At 35.7% G+C, this 22370-nt stretch overlaps 1 protein-coding gene across 7 annotated transcripts in view; it reads right to left on the reverse strand.

Annotated features, from left to right (window-relative positions):
• Positions 1-772: 772 nt before the first annotated feature.
• LMBRD2 (LMBR1 domain containing 2) overlaps positions 773-22370 on the reverse strand; it is a 56580-nt gene continuing 34982 nt past the window's right edge. For 2 of the 7 annotated variants that reach the window (XM_082382294.1, XM_082382293.1), the window contains 4 exons: positions 22029-22075; positions 20578-20683; positions 18284-18413; positions 11760-17339 (listed from right to left, as the gene is read on the reverse strand). In XM_082382294.1, the coding sequence (XP_082238420.1) occupies positions 17279-17339; positions 18284-18413; positions 20578-20683; positions 22029-22075 (344 nt within the window). In that variant the 3' untranslated portion in view covers positions 11760-17278. The other 5 variants (XM_082382296.1, XM_082382291.1, XM_082382295.1 and 2 more) reach the window with 5 other exon arrangements.

Below are 22370 nucleotides of genomic sequence, written 5' to 3' on the forward strand. Positions count from 1 at the left end.
GGAATCCATTCAAACTTACTCTGTGGCAAGCCCTGTGCTGAGCCCTGGGAACATAGCAGAAAACACGAGACACACGCTGTTGTCCTGGGTGAGCTTACTCTCTACTTTCTAGTGTGGGGGACAGCCAATAAATTAAAACATAAAGAAATGGGTAATTACAGATCCTGTGACATGTTAAGAAAAAAATAATGTGCTATAATTGAGGTGGATAGGAGAGAAGGCTTTAGGACTATCAGAGAAAGACGGTCTCTCTGAGCAGGTGACATTGGGATGAGACCTCGATGTCATGAAGGAGCCAACCCTGTGAAGAGAAGGGAATGTGTTTTCTAGGGAGCAGCACAGGCAAAACGGCTGAGGTGGGGAGCAGTGTGGGATATTGGGAACAGAAAGGCAACCTCCTGCCTCAGTTGGAATTCTACTATAAGCACCTCCAAAGTAGAAGACCTCTCAAAGACACCCTGTGTCAGTAGTTCAGGTTCCTCACAACTAGAAGGTATAAAATTCTCAGCATCTAACCTAAACTGCTCTAGTCTTCCTCTCATAGGAAACAAGTCAGCTGTTAGCATCACACACATATTATTTCACATCCTGGAAATTTCAGTTTTACTGCAAAGAAGACCCACACGGTGCCCATTGTGGTTTACGTCTTCATTCAGTGTAAGTAACCACAAGCCCAGAGCGCTGCACACCTCTTGTCCTCTATGACTTGCTTCATGTTCAGAGTCAATGTCTCAGCATTGATCTGCTTTAACTGGATGGAGACACCGAAATTTTTGGCTTCTACTCGGAGCAGGTTTTCAGGCTGGTCTCCAAAGAGGGAAATCTCCACCATGGGCATGCCATGTTGGATGGCCTCTATGACACTATTTATCCCACCATGGGTGACAAAAAGGTGAACGTGAGGGTGCCCTGTTGCAAATAACAAAGACGGCAGAACATTCCAGGATGAAAAGTTTCAGAACAACAAGGAAAGCAGAAAAGGCAGAAGAAAATACCAAAGGGACTTAAAGTGTGTTGGAGCCACTGTGAAGATGACTTTGCTTGCTACACACCCAAGGATTCCAAGCCTTGCCTCTGTATAGAGACTCCTTGACTCAGCCAGAACCCAGGGAAGACTAGAACCCAGGGAATTCTGTAGAGAATAGTGCTAGGCAAGGCATATATCTCCATCCATCCATCCATCCATCCATCCATCATTCCATCTATCCATTCCATTATTCCATTCCTTCTCTCTATCCCCTCATGTCTCTTTGCTTCTCTCATCTGTTTTCTCTTTGTGTTTCCCTATGTCTATCTCTGTCTCTGTCTCTTCCTTTCCTTGAGCAAACTTTTCTCACCCACCAAATAATATCCCTCTTCTCCAAATTTCTGACACATTCATTGACATCACAACTCATGTAGCACTCATAAAACTTACACTGTATGTGTTGTTCTCTTTAAATATATGAGAAGCCACTTTGTTTTCTTGACAAAACTCAATACCCTTTTATGATAGAAACTCTCAGCATAACTAGCAATAGAAAGTAATTTCTTCAATGTGATAAAAGGCATATATTTTATAAATCTTGGTCTATAATCATACTTAATGGTGAAACATTGAACTTTTTCCATCTAAGATAGGAACAAAGCAGAAATGCCTGCTCTTACTATTTTTATTCAACAACATGGTAGAAACTCTAGCCAGTTCATAAATAAATGAATTAATTAATTAATTAATTAAATAATCGGGAAGGAAGAAGAAAACTGATATTGTCAGAGACACTGTTGTGTACATAGAAAACCCTTCTGGAAGCTACAAAAAGTCCCAATAGAATAAGTCAGTTCATCAAAATTGCAGGACTCAAGGTTGATGTATAAAAATCAGTTGTATTTCTATCTAATAGCAAAAACTAATGGAAATTGAAATATAAAAACTTTACATGCCTAAGATTAAATCTAACCAAAAAAAAAAAGTTCATGACCTCTACACTCTACAAAGCATTACCGAAATCAAAAGATGTGCAACGTTAATGGCTCTGAAAGCTCAAAATTGTTAAGATCTCTATTCTCCCAAAACTTGTCTATAAATTCAACGTACATACACACACACACACACACACACACAATCCCAGAAAGCTGCTCTGAAGACAAAAGAACTAAATATTTATATTTTTAAAAAGATCATAATCCCCTAAAACATCTATGCACAAACTTTAATTCAAGATGGATCATGGGCCTAAATGTAAAATCTAAAACTATAAAACCCATAGAAAAAGAAAGCATAGGAGAATACCCTTCTGATCTGGAGATAGCAAAGATTTCTTAAATCATAAACAAAAAAACTGATAAACCAGGGTTCATCAAACATAAATGCTTCTGTTCATCAAAAGACTAGTAAGAAAATAAACAGGCAATCCATAGAAGATCTCTATCCATAACATAAAAAGAACTTCTACAAAACTATAATAAAAAGACAAACAACCTAACTAAAAACTGGGCTATTTTGTTTGTTTGTTTTGTTTTATAAGGCAAAGGGGAAGGAAAGAGGTAGACTGACTTGACCTCCTCTATGATAGAGGTTTCTGGAGCTGAGTGTGTGGACCTGAGTAGGATCTGAGAGAGAGAACTCAAAAAATAAAAAGGGGGGGGGGTAGCTAAAGATGAACAGACATTTCAAAAAGGAAGATATAAAAACAGCTACTAACACCTGAAAAAATGTTTAACATCATTGGAGATGAAGGAAATGAAAACTGAAACTAGAGGTACCATTTCACCCTCACCAGAATGGTTAAAATTAAAAAGGCTGACAACACCAAATGTTGGTAAGGATGTGTACAGGGCCAAAGGTTGGAGAACTATTTAGCAATTTCTTTAAGTGATAAACCCGCATTTACCCATTTCCTTGTTTTTGTCTTTGCTACAATTCTTTCTGGTGCTTAGAGTGTTCCTGCTTTCTTCCTTCTGCCATTATGCTTTCTTCCTTCTTCCCCTCATCTAAATTGTACCCATCATTTAATGGTCTTCCTGCTCTGGGAGATGTCACAGGGTCTCATGAACACAAGTGAAGGAACAGCAATTTTTTTTTTTTTTTTTTGAAACGACTCTAAAAGCTGTGTGCCAGTGACATCTGCCAGTCTCTTGCTTTCAACTATTGGGCCAACAGATGTCTTCACATTCCATTGGCAGCAAATCCTTCAAAAAAGTCACTTGCCTGGGGGTCCTGTTTAAGAGGCAGTGAATGAGGACTTCATATTTTTCTTCATCCCTAAGGGCCTCTTCTGTGATGCAGATTCTGAAAATCCTGCTGAGGATTAATATTCTGTGTCAGCGTTTACTTGAGGTTTTACTTTGTTTTATTGGGGCTTCATTTTCTTTTCTTTTAATAATGTTTAAACATTTGCTAGTTTATAGAGCATTTGACAAATGCCCCACCTAAGGGATTCTACACTTATGATCTCAGGACCCAGTATATTGGCTGAAAAGTGAGATTCTCACTTCCCAAGCCCAGGAATCAGGCAGTCAACTGATGAACTGAATGACCAGCAAACAACTATGACCACTTTTGCTAAAGAGAAGGCCCGACACTTAGAGAAAACCCTGAGGAGAGAGCCCTGCCCTGTGCTCCCTGGTAAGAGATGTTGGGGGAGATAGAATCATTGCTTGTGGAGGGTAGAGTCTCTACTTTGTGGGCTATAATTCCTGGGGACTTTTACATCTATGCCTGGACTTCACCAAAAATCATTTACATAAGACATTCTGAAATGGGACCCAGACATAAGTATGCTTTCAAAGTTCCTCAGGTGATTCTAATATGAAGCCAGGGTTGACAGTAACTGTTCTGGAGGGAGACAGAAGGCAAACATGCATTTACCCTAACATAAGGACACAGGGTATATCACCGTTCACATATATTTAAATGATTCAAGTACATTTACAATTGGTTCAAGAGAAAGAAGAAGATGGAGTGAACTAACGTTGGGACAAAAGTTGTTAAAATTTCTGTTTCAATAAGAAATCTTTCCTTTGAGGATAATTACTGATAATTATTGGGAGCAAGTAAGAGGAAGCTGGCTTGTCATTTCAGCAGTGGGACAGGTAGGTAGGCTTCTTCCAAAAGAACACGAGGTTATGAGGGGAGAATAAATGTGACCAAATGCATAGTCAGTTTAGGCTATACTAGGTTTGATGAGGGTCTTCTGATTGGATCGGTTAAAAAAAAAAGCAGACAGCTAGCTTAAGGCCAGAAAGAGATAGTGTAAGGAGTCTTCTTGAATTCAGTGACTGAATGAGAATAATTTTCCAAGTTATACCTGGAACAGTAGCAAAGGTTTCATTAACTGCAAAATCCTAGTCAAGAAAGATGTAATTTATACTTTGGTCTAATATGTCTATAAATCTCGATCTTTAGATAGTGCAGTAAATGTTTACCATCTGCCTACTATGTGCTGTACACTATGATACATTCTGTGGACCTGGTAGTAAGCAAGGCAAACATGACCTTTGTCCTCATGGAGCTTACAGTTTGACTGGGAAAGAGATATTGAGCAAATCATTAAAAATAACAGATTAAACAATAATAAGTATGTTAAGGGTTTCAAAGGAAAGAACTAGGCATTATGAAAGTGTAGACACAATCTAATTAGTCTAGCAGTTAGTATAGTGATTCTGTCTGTATGCTACTACCTATTTCATGTAAATCAGTTGGGAGACTTTAATTATGTTTAAAAAAACAGTTAAAAACATGTGGGATAGTTTTGAGAAATCCTGCCTAGAAATCCAGGGCTGGAGAGTCTCTACAAAAAGCAAGTCTTCATGTAGAGAAAAGAAAAGTTCCTCTTCAAGGTGGGCAAGTGACACTTTGAGCAGCGCTGGCCCAGAATGCCAACTCAGGATACCCGGAGTCTGCCTTCAGTATTCCCAGCTCTCCCTTTCTGGACCTCTCTCCCAAATTTTGGGCGCTCCATTACCCTTCTTACTAATTCTAATAGTCACACATCTAATCTCCAACCCTCCCCTCTCTCCACAGGGAAGAGACTGACAGGTGGTGAGGTTTAAAAGGTGTCACAAGGCTCTTCCCATTTAGTATCCTAGTAAATACTCCCCGTTACCTACTATAATGCAGTAGCTCAGATCAGGGCAGGATGGTGACTGTGTAAATTAACCCATCTATCTACTGATTCAACACAAATTTATTGAGCACTTATTATGGGTCAGGCACAGGTGGTTCTGCAAACAAAAATAATTCCTCTTGGAGCTTATGTCTGAGAAGAGAGATGAGAAATAGCACATATTATGTTAGATAGTGCTAAGTGCTAGGAAGAAAAAATTAAGCAGGGATGTTCCCTCAGAAATGACTTCCAGATAAGAGCCTGAAGGAAGAGGATGAGCTTAACCACACAGATGATTGGTGTTTCTTTTTTGATTTTTTTTAAGTTTTAGTAATTGTTCTTTTTTTTTTTTCTTTTAATTAATTAATTACTTTATTTTTGGCTGTGTTGGGTCTTCGTTTCTGTGCGAGGGCTTTCTCCAGTTGCGGCAAGTGGGGGCCACTCTTCATCGCGGTGCACGGGCCTCTCACTGTCACAGCCTCTCTTGTTGCGGAGCACAGGCTCCAGACGCGCAGGCTCAGTAGTTGTGGCTCACGGGCCTAGTTGCTCCGTGGCATGTGGGATCTTCCCGGACCAGGGCTTGAACCCATGTCCCCTGCATTAGCAGGCAGATTCTCAACCACTGTGCCACCAGGGAAGCCTGATTGGTGTTTCTTAATAAATGAATATCTACTGTGGGGTAACATTTTGCTGGAGACTTCCAAGTACATTATTTGATTATAATCCTCACAGCTACACTGATAAGCATTGTATTATAAACCATCCCACTCACCACTCACCCTTTTTTAAAACAAATATGAGACTGAGGTTTGGGTTTACTGGAGGTCTGTGACTTAACCAGGGTTCAGAGGCTCCAAACACCACCTTAAGAGATGCCACTTTCTTATCAATTCTAATAATTTGTGTATTTTTGGATCTTCCACATACATAATCATGTCAGAGTAAATAAAAGTTTGTTTCTTCATTTCTCATTCTTAGGCCTTTTATTTCTCTCTTCTTATGATTATGGAACATACACTGTTGAATAGAAGTGGTGACAGTAAGCATCCTTGGCTTGCTCTGGGTCTTTTTTTTTTTTTTTTAAGTATTTATTTATTTATTTATTTATGGCTGTGTTGGGTCTTCGTTTCTGTGCGAGGGCTTTCTCTAGTTGCGGCAAGCGCGGGCCACTCTTCATCACGGTGCGCGGGCCTCTCACCATCGCGGCCTCTCTTGTTGTGGAGCACAGGCTCCAGACGCGCAGGCTCAGCAACTGTGGCTCACGGGCCTAGTTGCTCCGCGGCATGTGGGATCCTCCCAGACCAGGGCTCAAACCCGTGTCCCCTGCATTGGCAGGCAGACTCCCAACCACTGCGCCACCAGGGAAGCCCCGCTCTGGGTCTTAAAGGTAAAGATTATAGCATTAAGGATGACAGTTGCAGTAGTTTTGCATTCATGTTTATACATATATATGTCTATATATATGCATGTAGATATGCATCCTTTATCAGAAAAAAAGTATGCTTATATTTTCATTGTTGTCTTTTTTCATTTATTATTTTTTAATTGAAATAGTTGATGTACAATATATGTTACAGGTGTACAACATAGTGATTCACAATTTTTTAAGGTTATACTCCATTTATAGTTATAAAATATTGGCTATATTCTCTGTATTGTACAATATATCCTTGTAGATTTTATACATAATAGTTTGTACCTCTTCATCCCATACCCTTATATTGCCCCTCCCCCTTTCCCCACTGGTAACGACTAGTTTGTTCTTTATATCTGTGGGTCTGTTCTTGTTGTTTTTGCTGTTATATTCACTAGTTTGTTGTATTTTTTAGATTCTAAATAAAAGTGATATCATACAGTACTTGTCTTTGACTTATTTCACTTAGCATAATACCCTCCAAGTCCATCCATATCATTGCAAATGGCAAAATTTCATTCTTTTTAATGGCTGACTAGTATTCCATTGTATGTATATATACCATATCATCTTTATCCATTCATCTGTTGATGGACACTTAGGTTTGGTTCCATATCTTGGGAATTGTAAATAATGCTGCTATGAACATTGGGGTGCATGTATTTTTTCAAATTAGTGTTTTTGTGTTTTTCTGGATATATACCCAGGAGTAAAACTGTTGGGTCATGTGGTAGCTCTATTTTTAGTTTTCTGAGAAACCTCCATACTGCTTTCCCCAGTGGCTGCACCAATTTACATCCCCACCAACAGTGTACAAGAGCTCCCTTTTCTCCACATCCTAGCTAATACTTGTTATTTGTGTTCTTTTTGATGATAGCCATTCTGACAGGCATGAGGTGGTATCTCATTGTGATTTTGATTTGCATTTCCCTGATGATTAGTGATGTTGAACATCTTTTCATGTGCCTGTTGGCCATCTATATACCTTCTTTGGGAAAATGTCTATTTAGGTCTTCTGCCCATTTTTCAAAAAAATTAATTAACTAATTAATTAATTTTGGCTGCACTGGGTCTTTGTTGCTGCGCACAGGCTTTCTCTAGTTGCGGTGAGTGGGGGCTACTCTTTGTTGCGGTGCGTGGGCTTCTCATTGCCGTGGCTTCTCTTGTTGAGGAGTGCGGGCTCTAGGTGCACGGGCTTCAGTAGTTGTGGTTTGCGGGCTTAGTTGCTCCACGGCATGTGGGATCTTTCTGGACAAGGGATTGAACCTGTGTCCCCTGCATTGGCAGGCGGATTCTTAACCACTGCACCAACAGGGAAGTCCCTGCCCATTTTTTAAATTGGGTTGTTTGTTTTCTTGATGTTGAGTTATATGAGTTGCTTGTATATTTTGGAAATTAATCCGTCAGTAGTATCATTTGCAAATATTTTCTCCCAATCTGTAGGTTGTCTTTTTGTTTTGTTTATGGTTTTCATTGCTGTGCGTAAGCTTTTAAGTTTAATTAGGTCTCATTTTATTTTTGCTTTTATTTCCTTTGCTTTAGGAGACAGATCCAAAAAAATATTGCTACAATTTATGTCAGAGTGTTCTCCCTATGATTTCTTCTAGGAGTTTTATGGTTTCCAGTCTTACATTTAGGTCTTTAATACCTCTTGAGTTTATTTTTGTGTATGGTGTTAGAGAATATTCTAATTTCATTCTTTTACACATAGCTGTCCAGTTTTCCTAGCACCACTTATTGAAGACTGTTGTATATTCTTGCCTCCTTTGTCATAGATTGACTGTAAGTATATGGGTTTATTTCTGGGGTCTCTATTCTTTTCCATTGTTCTAGGTATCTGTTTTTGTGCCAGTACCATACTGTTTTGATTATGTATCTTTGTAGCAAAGTCTGAAGTCAGAGAGTGTGATTCCTTCATCTCTGTTCTTCTTTCTCAAGATTGTTTTGCAGTAGTTTGGGGTTCTTATTTATACATATACATGTCTATACATATGCATGCAGATATCCATTCTTCATCAGAAAAAAATGTTTTTTAAAAAATAGAACTTTAAAAAATATAAGCGCTGGGGGCTTCCCTGGTGGCGCAGTGGTTGAGAATCTGCCTGCCAATGCAGGGGACACGGGTTCGAGCCCTGGTCTGGGAAGATCCCACATGCCGCGGAGCAACTGGGCCCGTGAGCCACAATTACTGAGCCTGCGCGTCTGGAGCCTGTGCTCCGCAACAAGAGAGGCCGCGATGGTGAGAGGCCCGCGCACCGTGATGAGGAGTGGCCCCCACTTGCCGCAGCTGGAGAAAGCCCTCGCACAGAAGCGAAGACCCAACACAGCTATAAATAAATAAATTAATTAATTAAAAAAAAAAATAAGCGCTGAATTATATCAAAATGTTTTCTGCATCTGTTTGAGATGATCATGCAATTTTACTCTTTCAACTATTAATGTGATTTACAGAAGCTGATTTTTCTTTTTAGAAACCCTTTACATTTTGAAATATAGACACATTCAGAAAAGTGCATAAAATATAAATGTATAGTAAATAAGTATAAATAGAAAAATGCTTGTAAAAAATGCCCAAGTATAAGAAACAAAACATTGCCCTTAGTAACCGAGAGCCTCTCTGAGTGATATCTTTGAATGTCCCATCCCTATCAGAAGCATACTGACTTAATAATATAGTAAATCACTTCACATGACTTTCTTTATAGTTTTCTCAACTATGTATGCATTTCAAAACAATAAAGTCTAGTTTTAGGGTTATTTTTATTCTTTTGCTGTTTTGATTTGAATTTTTTATCATTCCATTTTTCCTTTATTTGTATCTATATCCTATTTCTGTTCTTTTAATGATTATTGTAGCATGCATCCTCAGCTGAAAATCTGGCTTAAGCAACCTCTTTACTACTCCCTTAGAACACTATAATGCAGTTTCCTCCACTCCCAACTTATATGGTATAAGTTATGTAATTTAAATCTCTATATTTTTTAAGTTTATTATGAAATAAAAGGTACATATAGCAAAGCACACATAAAAGCACGTACTATTCAGTGATTCATTACCAAGTGGACACCTGTAAAACCACCCACCCAAGTCAAGAAAGAGAACACAGGCAGCAATCCAGAAACCTCTCTTGTGCTCTATTGCAATCACTAATCCCTTTCTCCTCCTCAAAGGTAAGCAACAGCATGACACGTATGGTAATCTTTTCCTTGTTTCTTTTTTCTTTATGATTTTACTACAAAGCATTCATCTTTTAAGTCTACAATTTAGTTTTATCTTTTTTTAACTTTATATAAACAGGATCACACTATATTATTTTTTCACATCTGAATTCTTTGGATCCACATTATCTGTTTCAACCGTGTTGTTACATAGCTGTAATTAATCATTTCCACTTATTCATGCATATATCCATCATGTTGAATAAATAAACTCATTCTGTTGATTGAATTATTTATGGTTGAAGTAACTGTGAGTAGCACCATGAACATCCTTGTACATGTCTCTGGGTACACATATACACACATTTTTGTGTGATATATATACTGGTTGCCAAGCCCAAGTTCACCTACATTTCCTCCTATGTTACCTTCTAGAAGTTTTGTGTTATAGTTTTAGGTTCATGAACCATTTTGAGTTAATTTTTGTGAAAGGTGTAAAGTTAGTGTCTAGACTTTTTACACGTGGTTATCCATTGTTCCAGCATCATTTGTTAAAAAGACTATCCTTCCTCTATTGAATTGCCTTTGTTCCTTTGTCAAACAATTCACTATATTTACGTGGGTGTATTTCTGGGCTCTCTGTTCTGTTCCATTTGTCTATTTGTCTATTTTTTCACCAATCCCACAATGTCTTGATAATTGTAGCTTTATAGTAAGTCTTGAAGTTGGGTAGTGTCAGTCCTCCGATTTTGGTCTCCTTCAGTATTGTGTTGGCTCTTCTGGGCCTTTTGCCTCTCCATATATACTTTAGAATCAGTTTGTCAATATCCACAAAATAACTTATTGGGGCTTTAACTGGAATTGCATTGGATCTATAGATCAATTTGGGAAGAACTGACATCCCAGTAATATTGGGTCTTCCCATCCATGAACATGGAATCTCTCTCCATTTATTTTGTTCTTTGATTTCTTTCAACAGAGGTTTGTAGTTTTCTTCACATAGATCTTAGATATATTTTATTACATTTATACCTAAGTATTTCATTTTGGGGGGTGCTAATGTAAATGGTATTATTTTTAATTTCAAATTCTACTTCTCCATTGTTGGTAAAAGGGAAAGTGATTCACTTTTGCATATTAATCTTATATCCTGCAAACTTGCTATAATTACGTATTCCAGGAAGTTTTTTTTTTTTGGTCAATTCTTTTAGTTTGCTACAAAGATGATCATATCATCTGCAAACAAACACGGTTTTATTTCTTCCTTCCAAACCTGTTTATCTTTTATTTCCTTTTCTTGTCTTATTGTATTAGCTAGGATGAATGTAAATGGTGTTGTGTTTTTAATTTCAAATTTCCATTGTTCTTTTTGGTATATGGGTAAGCAACTCTCTATTTCCTTTGTCAGCCCGGCTAGGGTTTCATCAGTTTTATTGATCTTTTCATACACTCAGTTTTTGGTTTCACTGATTTTCTTTATTGTTTTCCTGTTTTCAACTTCATTGATTTCTGCTCTAGTTTTTTTTTTTTAATTGGAGTATAATTGCTTTACAATGTTGTGTTAGTTTCTGTTGTACAGTGAAGTGAATCAGCTATATGTATACATATATCCCCTCCTTCTTGGCCCTCCCTCCCCACCCCCCATCCCACCCATCTAGGTCATCACAGAGCACCGAACTGAGCTCCCTGTGCTATACAGCCGGTTCCCACTAGCTATCTGTTTTACACATGGTAGTGTAATTATGTCAAACCTAATCTCCCAGTTCATCCCACCCTCCCCTCCCCCCTCCCCATGTCCACACATCCATTCCCTACATCTGCGTTTCTATTCCTGTCCTGCAAATAGGTTCATTTGTACTATTTTTCTAGATTCCACGTATATGCATTAATATATATTTGTTTTATAACAATTATTTATTTTAATTATAAACACAAGATAAAGTAATGTGGAACCTAAAGTACAGTATTTAATTATTTATCTTAAAACATTTCTTTTGTGATAGCTGTTAATAAATTTGTAAGGAACAAAAAATGCCTTAGTCTACTAAAAAGAGTTTAATCTCAAAGGTGGTATGAAGTAAAACACATAATCAGCAAAATTCTTAGTTAACTTGTAGAAATGTACTTTATTTCATGCAAAGCTACATAATCCGATATTTTAACAGCTAATCAAATAAACATTTCAAAAAATTCATTACATCACAATAAGTTAAAATACTACAAAGCAATTCCAAGTCCATGAGTTTGTCAAAACCAAACTAAGAGAACATTATGCATAGATAAGGTCAAAGATGCTAACTTACTTATAGGTAGCACTTTGCAGGTTTGTTCAAATACATATTTAGTGAGAATCTGCAGAGAAAAATAGTTACATCTACAACCCATTAGTCAGAAAGGAAAACATGTGCCATTACATACCAGGTAGTAGTAGCTGATTAAAGATAAATTGGCATCATGCACCAGAAATGAACATAATGAACATTTTGAAAATTATGATCAGATGCACATTTGAAAGACTTATCTTCTATTTCACCTAATCCACTGAATTAGATAAATAACAAGTACTTTATTAATGCAACACAGAAATTAGGCATTTGGTATACTTTGCTTGGGTACTGGTATATATAAAAAGATACTGAAGAGATGTAGGAGTATTTCAAACTCATACTGGACTACTGAACTTTAGAGTATTGCCCTAAGGAATCAGGTTCTGGGCAGAACTTATTTGAGAAAGATTTTTAAACTACTTAAAAGCAATGCTACAATTAGTTACTTACAAAAACATTTTATAAAAATTAAATACCAGAAGGTAACAACATCAATATTAGAGCTCTTTTTTCAATGCTATAATTTATAAACATATATATTAGATTACAGTAATTTAAAAGACAGGTCCACATGTTCTCTATCTTCTAAACGAGAAAAATCCTTCAAGTTGTGTTCAAAATATGGACAAAAACAAATCCATTGGATTGCTTTAAAAAAAAAAATAGTCTCTCCCCTACAATTTGGTGTACTAAGTAGGGAAGATGCTAGCCAGCATTCTTTTGAGAAATACAGCTCTAAGTGATTAGGTTGATAAGATTTATGTCAATAATATCAACTCCAAAATGGTGTTGTACAGTCAGATGAACAAATTATGACTTTATTCTCCATATGTCTGCCACAGTAAACCATTCTTTCTACTCTTTTGCACTAAGTACAGTAAAAATCTCCTTTTGCAAAATGATGTGAGATCAGGATAATCACAAAAGAAAAGATTTTCACAGGAAAAAAGGTTAATTCTCACCAGGAAGTGTGTTAAAAACAAAAGTCTTTTAGGATATCTATGAGAAGAGGAACATGCCAATATTCTTGCTTTATTAACAAATTTAAAATTGTGATCAACCTCAATGGACAAATCTTTTGAAAGTGAAAATAAAATGTTAGGAAAACCAGGCTGAACATGAAAGGAATTAGGGGTGAGGCTATGTTCCCATTGCAATGGGACTGGCGATGGGACAGGGCTAGTGGCTGCTCTGATGGTGGAGATGGCTCACAGGACCTGGTCTCCAGGAGTTAGTACAGGGGATAACACTGCCTAGTCTTCCAGGTCTCTGAGCAGGAAAAAAGTCACTGAGTTGGAAAGAAGTACCCCACACAAAGGGAATTCACAATTCAGAAGGCTTCCTGTAACCCTCTCATATTGTTCCAACCTCTCTTTAATGAAAACTTTGACAATGATGTATATTATTTACGAACTCTTTTTCATAAAAAGAGGCCTCAAGGTTCTTAATGTTTTGGGTTTGTTTGGTTGTTTTGTTTTTAACAATTACTGGTTTTGGAAGTCTAATTTTATGCTAAAACATTTACACTGAGAATAATTCATTTTACTGAAGTGTCCTACTTAGTGGAGAAAAAGACAACACACTGAGCTAGCATCCATCACATTTACATTCAGATGTTGCTTAGTTGTCTAGCAAAATCTATTTCACTACTTTAAGTGCAATACTGCTATTCAAGTAGTGGGATCTGTAGTAAGAACCTTCTGAGTGTACTGTCATCAAAAACAACTGTACACAAAAAACAAATGGAAAAAAACTCTGTCAGCACATTAGAAGTCATACTATAAAGAGAGGCTTCAGAGAGGAAGGAAGGTATAAAAGGAATGAAGGGAAGAAGGAAGAAAAGAAAGGAAAGATAAAACTCTAAATTCATTTACTTCTCAACATTTAGAATTTAATACAATACAATCCATTGTATTTTGGAGATTCAAGTATGTTAAGATTTTTCAGGGACATGTTTTGCCTCTAGTGCAAATATATTTATCCCTGTGATTTTTCAGGCATTGCCCACACAAATCACAAGTATAAATCTCACATTACTGAACAGTATGAATTATAATTATAGAGAGCTTATTTTTCCTTTAAAATAGTAATCAACATAAAAATCAAGAACATTCTCTAAATCTACTAAAGGTATAAAAAAATGAGGTTTGCTATTGTACATCAAAGAATCCCTTCATTGATATTCTAAAATATACTTAAAAAACACTCACACTGACTTTCCTATCCACATTTAATTTCATTTGGGCACACAACCAGCATAAATTTAAGAACTGATAATCTAATCAAATAGTAGTGTCCAAAAACAAATCAATTGGCAGCATTTTTTTAAAGAAAGTTTCGATTGTCAAACTCTCTGATCTATTCTTTATAAATGAAAAACCCTTGAATGTTCTGATTTAGCTCTTAACACTCTTGTGAAATGAGGGCCTCTTGTGTGATGAAATTATTCCAAAGCCCCTGCGTTCATTTGGTAAGAGAACAAATTCTAATAATTAGGCTTATTTTAATAATGATTTTTAGAAAAGTGCTCTATTGATAATAAGAAATTACTGATATAGTTACAAAAGTTAATGAGCAACTTACAGATTCATGAAATTAATAGATTATTAATTGTTATTTTCTGCAATGGTTATTTTGAACTACTGGCTTAGAATATCCTTACCTAACATTATTTAGAAAAATAATTTAGAAAATTTAACCAGATATCTATTATTATGTAAGCAACACCTCACAAGGTAATTGCCAGAAGTAATTCTTCAAGAAATGTACTTTGCATGTAAAGTGTATGAATTTGGTAGTAACGTTTTGCAGTAGATATCATTATATTTTAATAAGCTTCTCAAAACAGAAAACTTTTGTTCTTATTACAGGTTTTTACAAGGTGGCTTAATGAACATTAACTCACTTCCCCAGCAATGAACTCTTAGTCTTCAGGGGTTAAAGCATTACCTTCTAAACACAAATTTACCTAGCTAGGTAACCTTCTTATATGATTATATATGAAATCCTGTAAGATAAATTCTGCTTAAAAAGTTGAATACTCTGGATCACTTAAACAACCAAAAATTATTTTGGAAATAACTCAAAAGTTATTATAATCATAAAAAATTTAACAATAAAATAAAGTAGTACATTCCTTTACATATTTCTATCAATATATCTTAGGGTATTATAAGTTATAAACGTAACTGGATCATTTCTTCTCTTTTTCTGCTTCTATTTCTACAATAGCATCTGAGTTTCATGATAAAACCTGATGAGAAACAATATTATACTTAAGGAAAATATTCCAAAGTAAACCCAAAGACTGAATAATAAAACAATATTACTTTCACAGGATTTGATTAATTATTCCCAAAAGAGCTTTTGCTCTGGGAATTTGTAAGCGTCTCTGTAATAATAAGAAACTGGACCCCTTCCTGGGGTTATCCTTTTCCCATCCACTATTTTCAAATAACAAAACCAGCTGAGCTAACAACTTATTTGTCTTTTTAAACGGCACCATATAAACAAACATCAACTCAATACCCTCACAATAGCTTTGTGAGGTAGATCAGTAGGTAAAAGAGCAAGAGTCCTCTTCATTTTGAAAATGAAGAAATTGAGGCACTGAATGGTTACATGATTTGCCCAAGGTTTCAATGGTCAATCATGGAATTTCAAACAGTGTTAAATTATCTCTGCTCCTGGCCTACTGCTCTCTAACCATGCTTCACAATAAAAGGCTGTGTGTGTGTGTGTTCTTAAATAAGCAGTCTATATAATCTTCAGTTGAGAGTAAAATCTATCCATTGATAATTATTTTAAAAGGGATCTAATCTCAAAGTTCATAAAAATTTAAGAAAATCAGGTAATTAGGATGATACACTATTCCTCTCAGTAACTGCATAAAACTGTGGCTTTAAAAAAATTTACATGATAACATTAAGAAAAGAGGAAAATAAAACATTTAAAATTATGATTCAGGGAAAAACTACCCTCAAGAAACATATAATCAAATTTGACTATATAATTCATCTTCAAACTGGGCCACTACTAAAAGTTACGTGGGATAATAGGTATTAAACTAAGACAGCCATGGGCAAGCTCAAGTAGAGTCACCACTGGGTGAATCCAAGGTACGGATTCTCAGAGTTGCAAATATTTCAGGGACATAACTCTCTGCAAACATGTTGTGCTCAACTATAGTCACTGTGCAATAAAACACTGATGATTTAAAACATAATACCTAACTTTGGCTTAAACACAAAGTTTAAAAAATTCAATTTTAAATAATAACATGTTTAACCAACAAGTTACTACACATCTCCATTCTAAACTTGTTTTCTGTTTTCTATAAACTATAATTTAACTGTTAGTAACAACAGTAAATGGATTGACTTTTTACCTTTGAATAACCAGATATTGTTTTTCAAAAGGAATAAACAGGCACCTTTCAAAAGCAGAGAATTTTGTGGGACTCTTTGGTTATTAAAAAACCCCACTATTTACCATTAATAATTACGATTCTCCTTGAATGGAATAATCAACTCAAATCAATATGCTAGATGACAAAGGTGAACACCTCTCTCTGAAATGAAAATGTTTTACAAAGCAATACCAAAGGCATAAGACAATTTCCAGTTACCACCAAAGACTGAAAGAATACATCACCTGATTATAGTACACATGCTGAAGATACAAACACTATCAGTTGAAGGATAATCTTAATTATACATGCAAAAACCTAACTAATTTGCATACAGCAGTGAAAAAGAGCTTTCTACATTCAGTTATGTCTGGTAAGTAAGCCGTGTTTTAAGACATGGGTTTTGTAAATATGGTTGTTATTGAGGTGTCCATCTCTCTGGGAAATAAAGGATCAACATACTCTTTAGAAACAGCAAATATGTAAATCACAATAATAAAACTGTATAATATTATTCAGTTATAACTTATGGCTTCCTTGGACCTTTGAAACAACTTTCCTGAAAAAAATTAATCTGAAACAAACTGAACTACATGTTTTCAACATATACTGATCTTAATCATGAATTAAATCCTTCCACTGTAACTGTACTTCTAAGGCAGACACTTCAGGAATGGTATGTAACAAACCTTATTAGAAAAGATGATACTCTATTCAATGAACAATAAACTATTATTACTAAGATCCCATTAATTTTTAGTGCCTTTTTTATCCTGACACTTTTCACTGAGAGTTCAGTGTAAATTCTAGGGCACACAGATGTTCATAAAGACTGAACTTATGTGTTGATCTTGGTTAGTTATTCCATATATTCTTAGAGATTTTAAACATCATCAAATATTCTGCTGCGAGACATTGAGAGGTATCGTCCACCAGGCTGATACCTGAAAGGTGGATAAAGAAATGATCTGAGGCATCAAAAATAAAGAAGGAGAGAAAAACAAGGACACATTAAAAGGAAGTGGCTACATAATTTGTAAGAACTGTAAAATCTATTCAGTAGCTGAAATCAGGAACCTATTATCCAAGAATATTATCCCAAAGGGATTTACCTAATTATAAATCAACCAATGACTGTTTTAGAGCCTATGACATATGACACATATGGTGGGGTGAGAGATGTAAAAAGAAAGGAGTGGGGAGATGTAAAATACATCATGGAACTTAACAGATTTAATAACTACTCTAGATTGTTGAATATAAATAGAATATTCTTTTTGCTATTTATAGGCAATACTATAGCAAATATCTTCATGCATATGATGTTTTGCTTTTGTTTAATTATTTCTACATAGTGTAGTAGCTAAAAGCACAGACTCTGTAGCCAGAGTCCTGGGGTTTAAATGCCTGACTTTGTCATTTACAAGCTGTGTGATCCTGGGTAAGTTACTGAGCCTCTCTGGATGCAAATTCAATTGGACTTATAACCATAAAATACAATTACTGTTGTTAAAGTGCTTAGAATAGTGTGCCACCCAGTTATACCTATGTAAACTATTGCTAAATATGATACATTTCATAAATGGGATTGTCAGAAATAGGCATATAAATATTGTTAAGATTCTACCAAATGATTTCAATTCTTTTTTGTTATTTATCATACTACTAGTAGTAGTTTGCGAAGATACTAATTTCAATCACCACCATAGATGCTATAATTTTTTAAATACAAAAGCATTAGAAGGTGTTAAAAAGGTTTCAAAGGTTGCTTAATATGCTTTTTATTAGTAGTAAAGATGAATACTTTCCTTATGTTTACCTCATCAAGTCAGAATGTTATTAACATTTCAGAGGAATGCTGGAGCCAAAATGATAAGCTGGAACTTACCTTCCTGATTCAGATTCAAGAGGATCATCAGTGAATGTTTCTGCATTAAAATCCAAAGGTTCTGCATCCTGGAGGAGTTCTATTCGGTCCCTTTCAGTCCTATTATTAGCCCTGGTATATTTGGATGCTGCTGCAAAAGAAGAAAAAAATGTCCACTTTCTATTGCCTTTACGGGTCACAGTCTGTGGACTCACAGAAAGAAAAGTCAAGATTATAAAGGATCTGAATTTTGATTGTAAAGACAATATTAAGAAAAGATAACTACGTAGTTATCTTAAAATTAGATTAAAATGATTAATAGTATGATAGAAAATAACAAGGAAAAGTTCTCCCTTGTAGGTAGTCTAAGCTCAGAAGCAGCTATAGTGCAAAGACTCAATATGAATCAGAATTAGTATTTAACTATGGTATCATAACAGTGAAATTGTTCATAATCAAATTAAGTTTCAGCTGGTTGCACACTGAATACAGGGGGTGCTACATCTCACTTCTCAGCTAGGATTTTAAGGTGTAATCAACTCAAACTCTTCAAAAAAGGCCTGAGTCTTTTTCCCATGAAGCAAGAGTTTAGGGCAGTAATGTCCAACAGAAATAAATTCCAAGTCCCGTATTTACTTTTTACTAGTAGATACATTAATAAAGTAAAAAGAAATAGGTGAAATTCATCTTAATATATTTAATTTAACTCAGTATATCCAAAATATTATCATTTCAATATGGGGCACCAGCTACACTGCAAATGCTCAACAGCCATATGTGGCTAATGGTTACCATCCTGGTCAGCACAGATCTAGAGAACTAATCCCTTCTCTACGTGAATGGGGTTTTCTTCATAAACAACCTAAATTTTCACAATGTTATTTTGAGCAGCTCAACAGCTTCAAAAAAACTATAATATAGGTCTTTTTGAAAATTTAAGGCAAGCCAATTCTCTCATATTTCTGTCATCTTGGACTCTGCCCTTTACCATTTCTCTCATTCATTCAGCAAATATTGGTTGCCTACCACATGCCAGTTTCTAACTCATTATCCTAAGGCTTTGTGTTTCCTCTTCTCTTAACCATTCTGCATACTCCCAGATCTCTGCACTCTGTTAACTCCAAATCCATGATAAACTTCCAAATCTCTTTGTGGAATCCTCCCTCTATTTTCTAGCTTTAACTGAAACTTTAGTTTTCTCCTACTTCTTCTACGCTAAATCTCATCCAAACACATCCTTTCTTCTTTATCTCCAGGGTCATCTCAAGGGTGCTTATTTTATGCCCTCATCATTTTTTGACTGCATTACTGAAACAGACACTAAACTGGTTTCTGTCTCACTTCCCTGGAAATCATGCTTTATATAGATGTCAACCTCATCTTCCTAAACCAAAAATCTGAGCATGCTTCTTTCCATATTGAAATCTTATCTTTGGGATAAAATCTAAACTTCTAAGCATGATAATACCTGTTTCCCGACTATCTCTGTAGCCTCGCCTCTCATCAGGCCTCTCATACTTTAGGCTCTAGTCATAGAGAAAAACCTACATTTCCCCAAAGGTTCTCTCATGTCACTCATTCTTCCTTCTGCCTAAAACCCCTTCACCTGGCTAAGTATTACTTATTCCTAAATAGTGTTTCTTTATAACAGAAATCTGTTCCCAATAAAGAATTCTTTTTCCATCCCCTAAGCTGAGTTCCCTCAGCATCAGGCATGCACCCTTACACTCTCTCAGCATCCCTGCATCTCCCCCAAAGACAAACAACCTCTGCCTTCTACTCAGTGCTGGATCCTGGGAATTCACATTCCCAGAAGCAGATGGCAGGGTCAAGGATGTGGGGAGGTTTCCAAACCCAACCCACTGACCAATGTCTTCTACCTGATATTGGTCCCTCACTAAATTATAGGCAAACCAAGGATGGAAGTTATCTTCTTTGTATTCCTGTATTCCTGGGAAAGTACCTGATACATATGGGTCAATCAGTAACTTATTATAAAAATGACTGAATAGCCTGAAAAACATCTAGGTAAATAGAAATCAGTACCTGCCTACAATGTGCCTGGGATAAGTACTATTATTTAGGTAGTGTAATTACAACTATTCACTTGATGTCCCAGATGTCTCCTTCTTCTACCAGAATGCATATTTGAGTTTCTCCTTCCTCTCATACACTGAGGGATGAAAAAAGTAAAGTCACTGCAGAACCACATTTATGGTCTATAAAGGCATTTCTGGATGGGTAACTAATCCTGTCTCCATGCAAGCAAGCATAAGAAAAAAATTTCTTAGAAAACTAGACAATAAACTACTTACATCGGTTGGTACTAATATCTGAGAAGTTTGATTCTTTTGGGTCAATATGAACATTTCTGTTTCTAGTGGAATCTTCTCTACTGTGTCCATAACGTTCTTTCCATTCCTAGGAAAGAAACACAAATGATTATATAACACAAGAACACACAGTCAGAAAATAATTCATCAGTGATAACAGATTTAGATTACATATGTAGAGTAACATAATCTAATTCTTTTTCATCAGGAATTCATCAGATAATCAGTATAATTAGCACAGTGCCTTTAGAAATCATAGATACTTTTCTTATCTCTAAATGCTTTTAATAGTTGCCAAACTTAACTTGAATGAAGATATTTATAGACATTTTTGCTAGCTATGATTATTTTAAGTTATTGAATTCTATCTAAAATGTCAAAATAATTTTACAACTACAATAAGGTTACCTTGACCATGTAAGAGTTATGATAACTCATAGTAATTAATGAGATGTTAATAAAATTTTCTCTCACCCAAATAAACTACAAATCGTAGAGACTTGAAAAGTCATTTCTGATAGCAAAATTAGAGTTGTATACAAACATAATTAGGTAATGACTCACGTGGCATTGTGTCTTAACTGCACTAAAACCTTATTAACTGGGATTCTACTCATTAAATTCTTAGAATTGAAAGGAACTTTAGAGGTCCTAATTAAGCCTCCTATGCAGTGCAGGGTTTCATTCTAAAATAACCATGCCAGATACCATTTGGCTCTCTTACTAGAAGACATGGACATTTCTATGTGTGATCATCCCACTGCAATTCTGGTAAACTGTGGAAGCTTTCACAAAGAGGTGAACTCTATTTCCAGTCACTTCTGCTCTTTTGTTCTAGTTATGCCTTCTGAAATAAAGACCAAGTCTCCCTTTACATAACATACACTAAAATACACGAAGACAACTATCATGTCTCCTGAGTCTTCACTTCTCCGGTAATGGACACACTCAGGTGTTGAAAATTTGTGGTAACTGTGACTAGATTTTTCTCATTTTTTGCCTTTTCAATTCTCTAGGAGGTCAGTTTGCCTCAGGAAACAAAGGACTAAGGAAAAATTAAAGAGGAATAAAATTAATGCCATATTACAAAAAAAATTATGTCATATTACATAATTTTCAAGCAATCAAAATCACTTTAATAGCAAGATTGCATGAATTTATTCACTTATTCAATAAATATTTACTGAGCACCTACTCTAGGCAAGAAACTGCTAGATGCTGGACATGAAGTAATTTATTACTAATGACTTTTTAGAACAGGTCTGACAGGATACCTACATGTACATCTGAAACTATTAAAACTGCTTTTCTGTAAAAATATATCCTATGTCTTTTTCCCACTGTTTTTAGCCAATTATTCTAAATCAATAAGATTCTTATGATATTTTACATTAATTTTTAGGTTACAGAAATTTAATAAGTACGGCACTTACTCTTCGTCGATTTTCACCTTCTTCTTGCCGTTGCCTTTTTCTCTTCTCTAGAGACAGAAAAGTGGTCTCAAATTTGGTATAACATGGCTTAATTAGATGTAGAGTAACTGAAGTAAAGGTATCAGGCTATGACCAATTTCCTTTAAATTACTATGAAGTCAAAGGTAATAGGTTATTGTTGGAAAGAACTGGAGAGGTCACCTAACTCCACAGAGAATACTTTCTCTACTTTTGTTGGAGATGGCCCTTTAGGCTCTGCCTAAACAGTTTTAGTGAGGAAGAACTTCTTCCCCATGGTGAGTTGAAATTTGTTTCTCTGCAACTTCTCTTTTTCTTTATGTC

The sequence above is a fragment of the Balaenoptera borealis genome (assembly GCF_965194805.1).
Source record: "Balaenoptera borealis genome assembly, chromosome: 2".
NCBI classification, from domain to species: domain Eukaryota; kingdom Metazoa; phylum Chordata; class Mammalia; order Artiodactyla; family Balaenopteridae; genus Balaenoptera; species Balaenoptera borealis.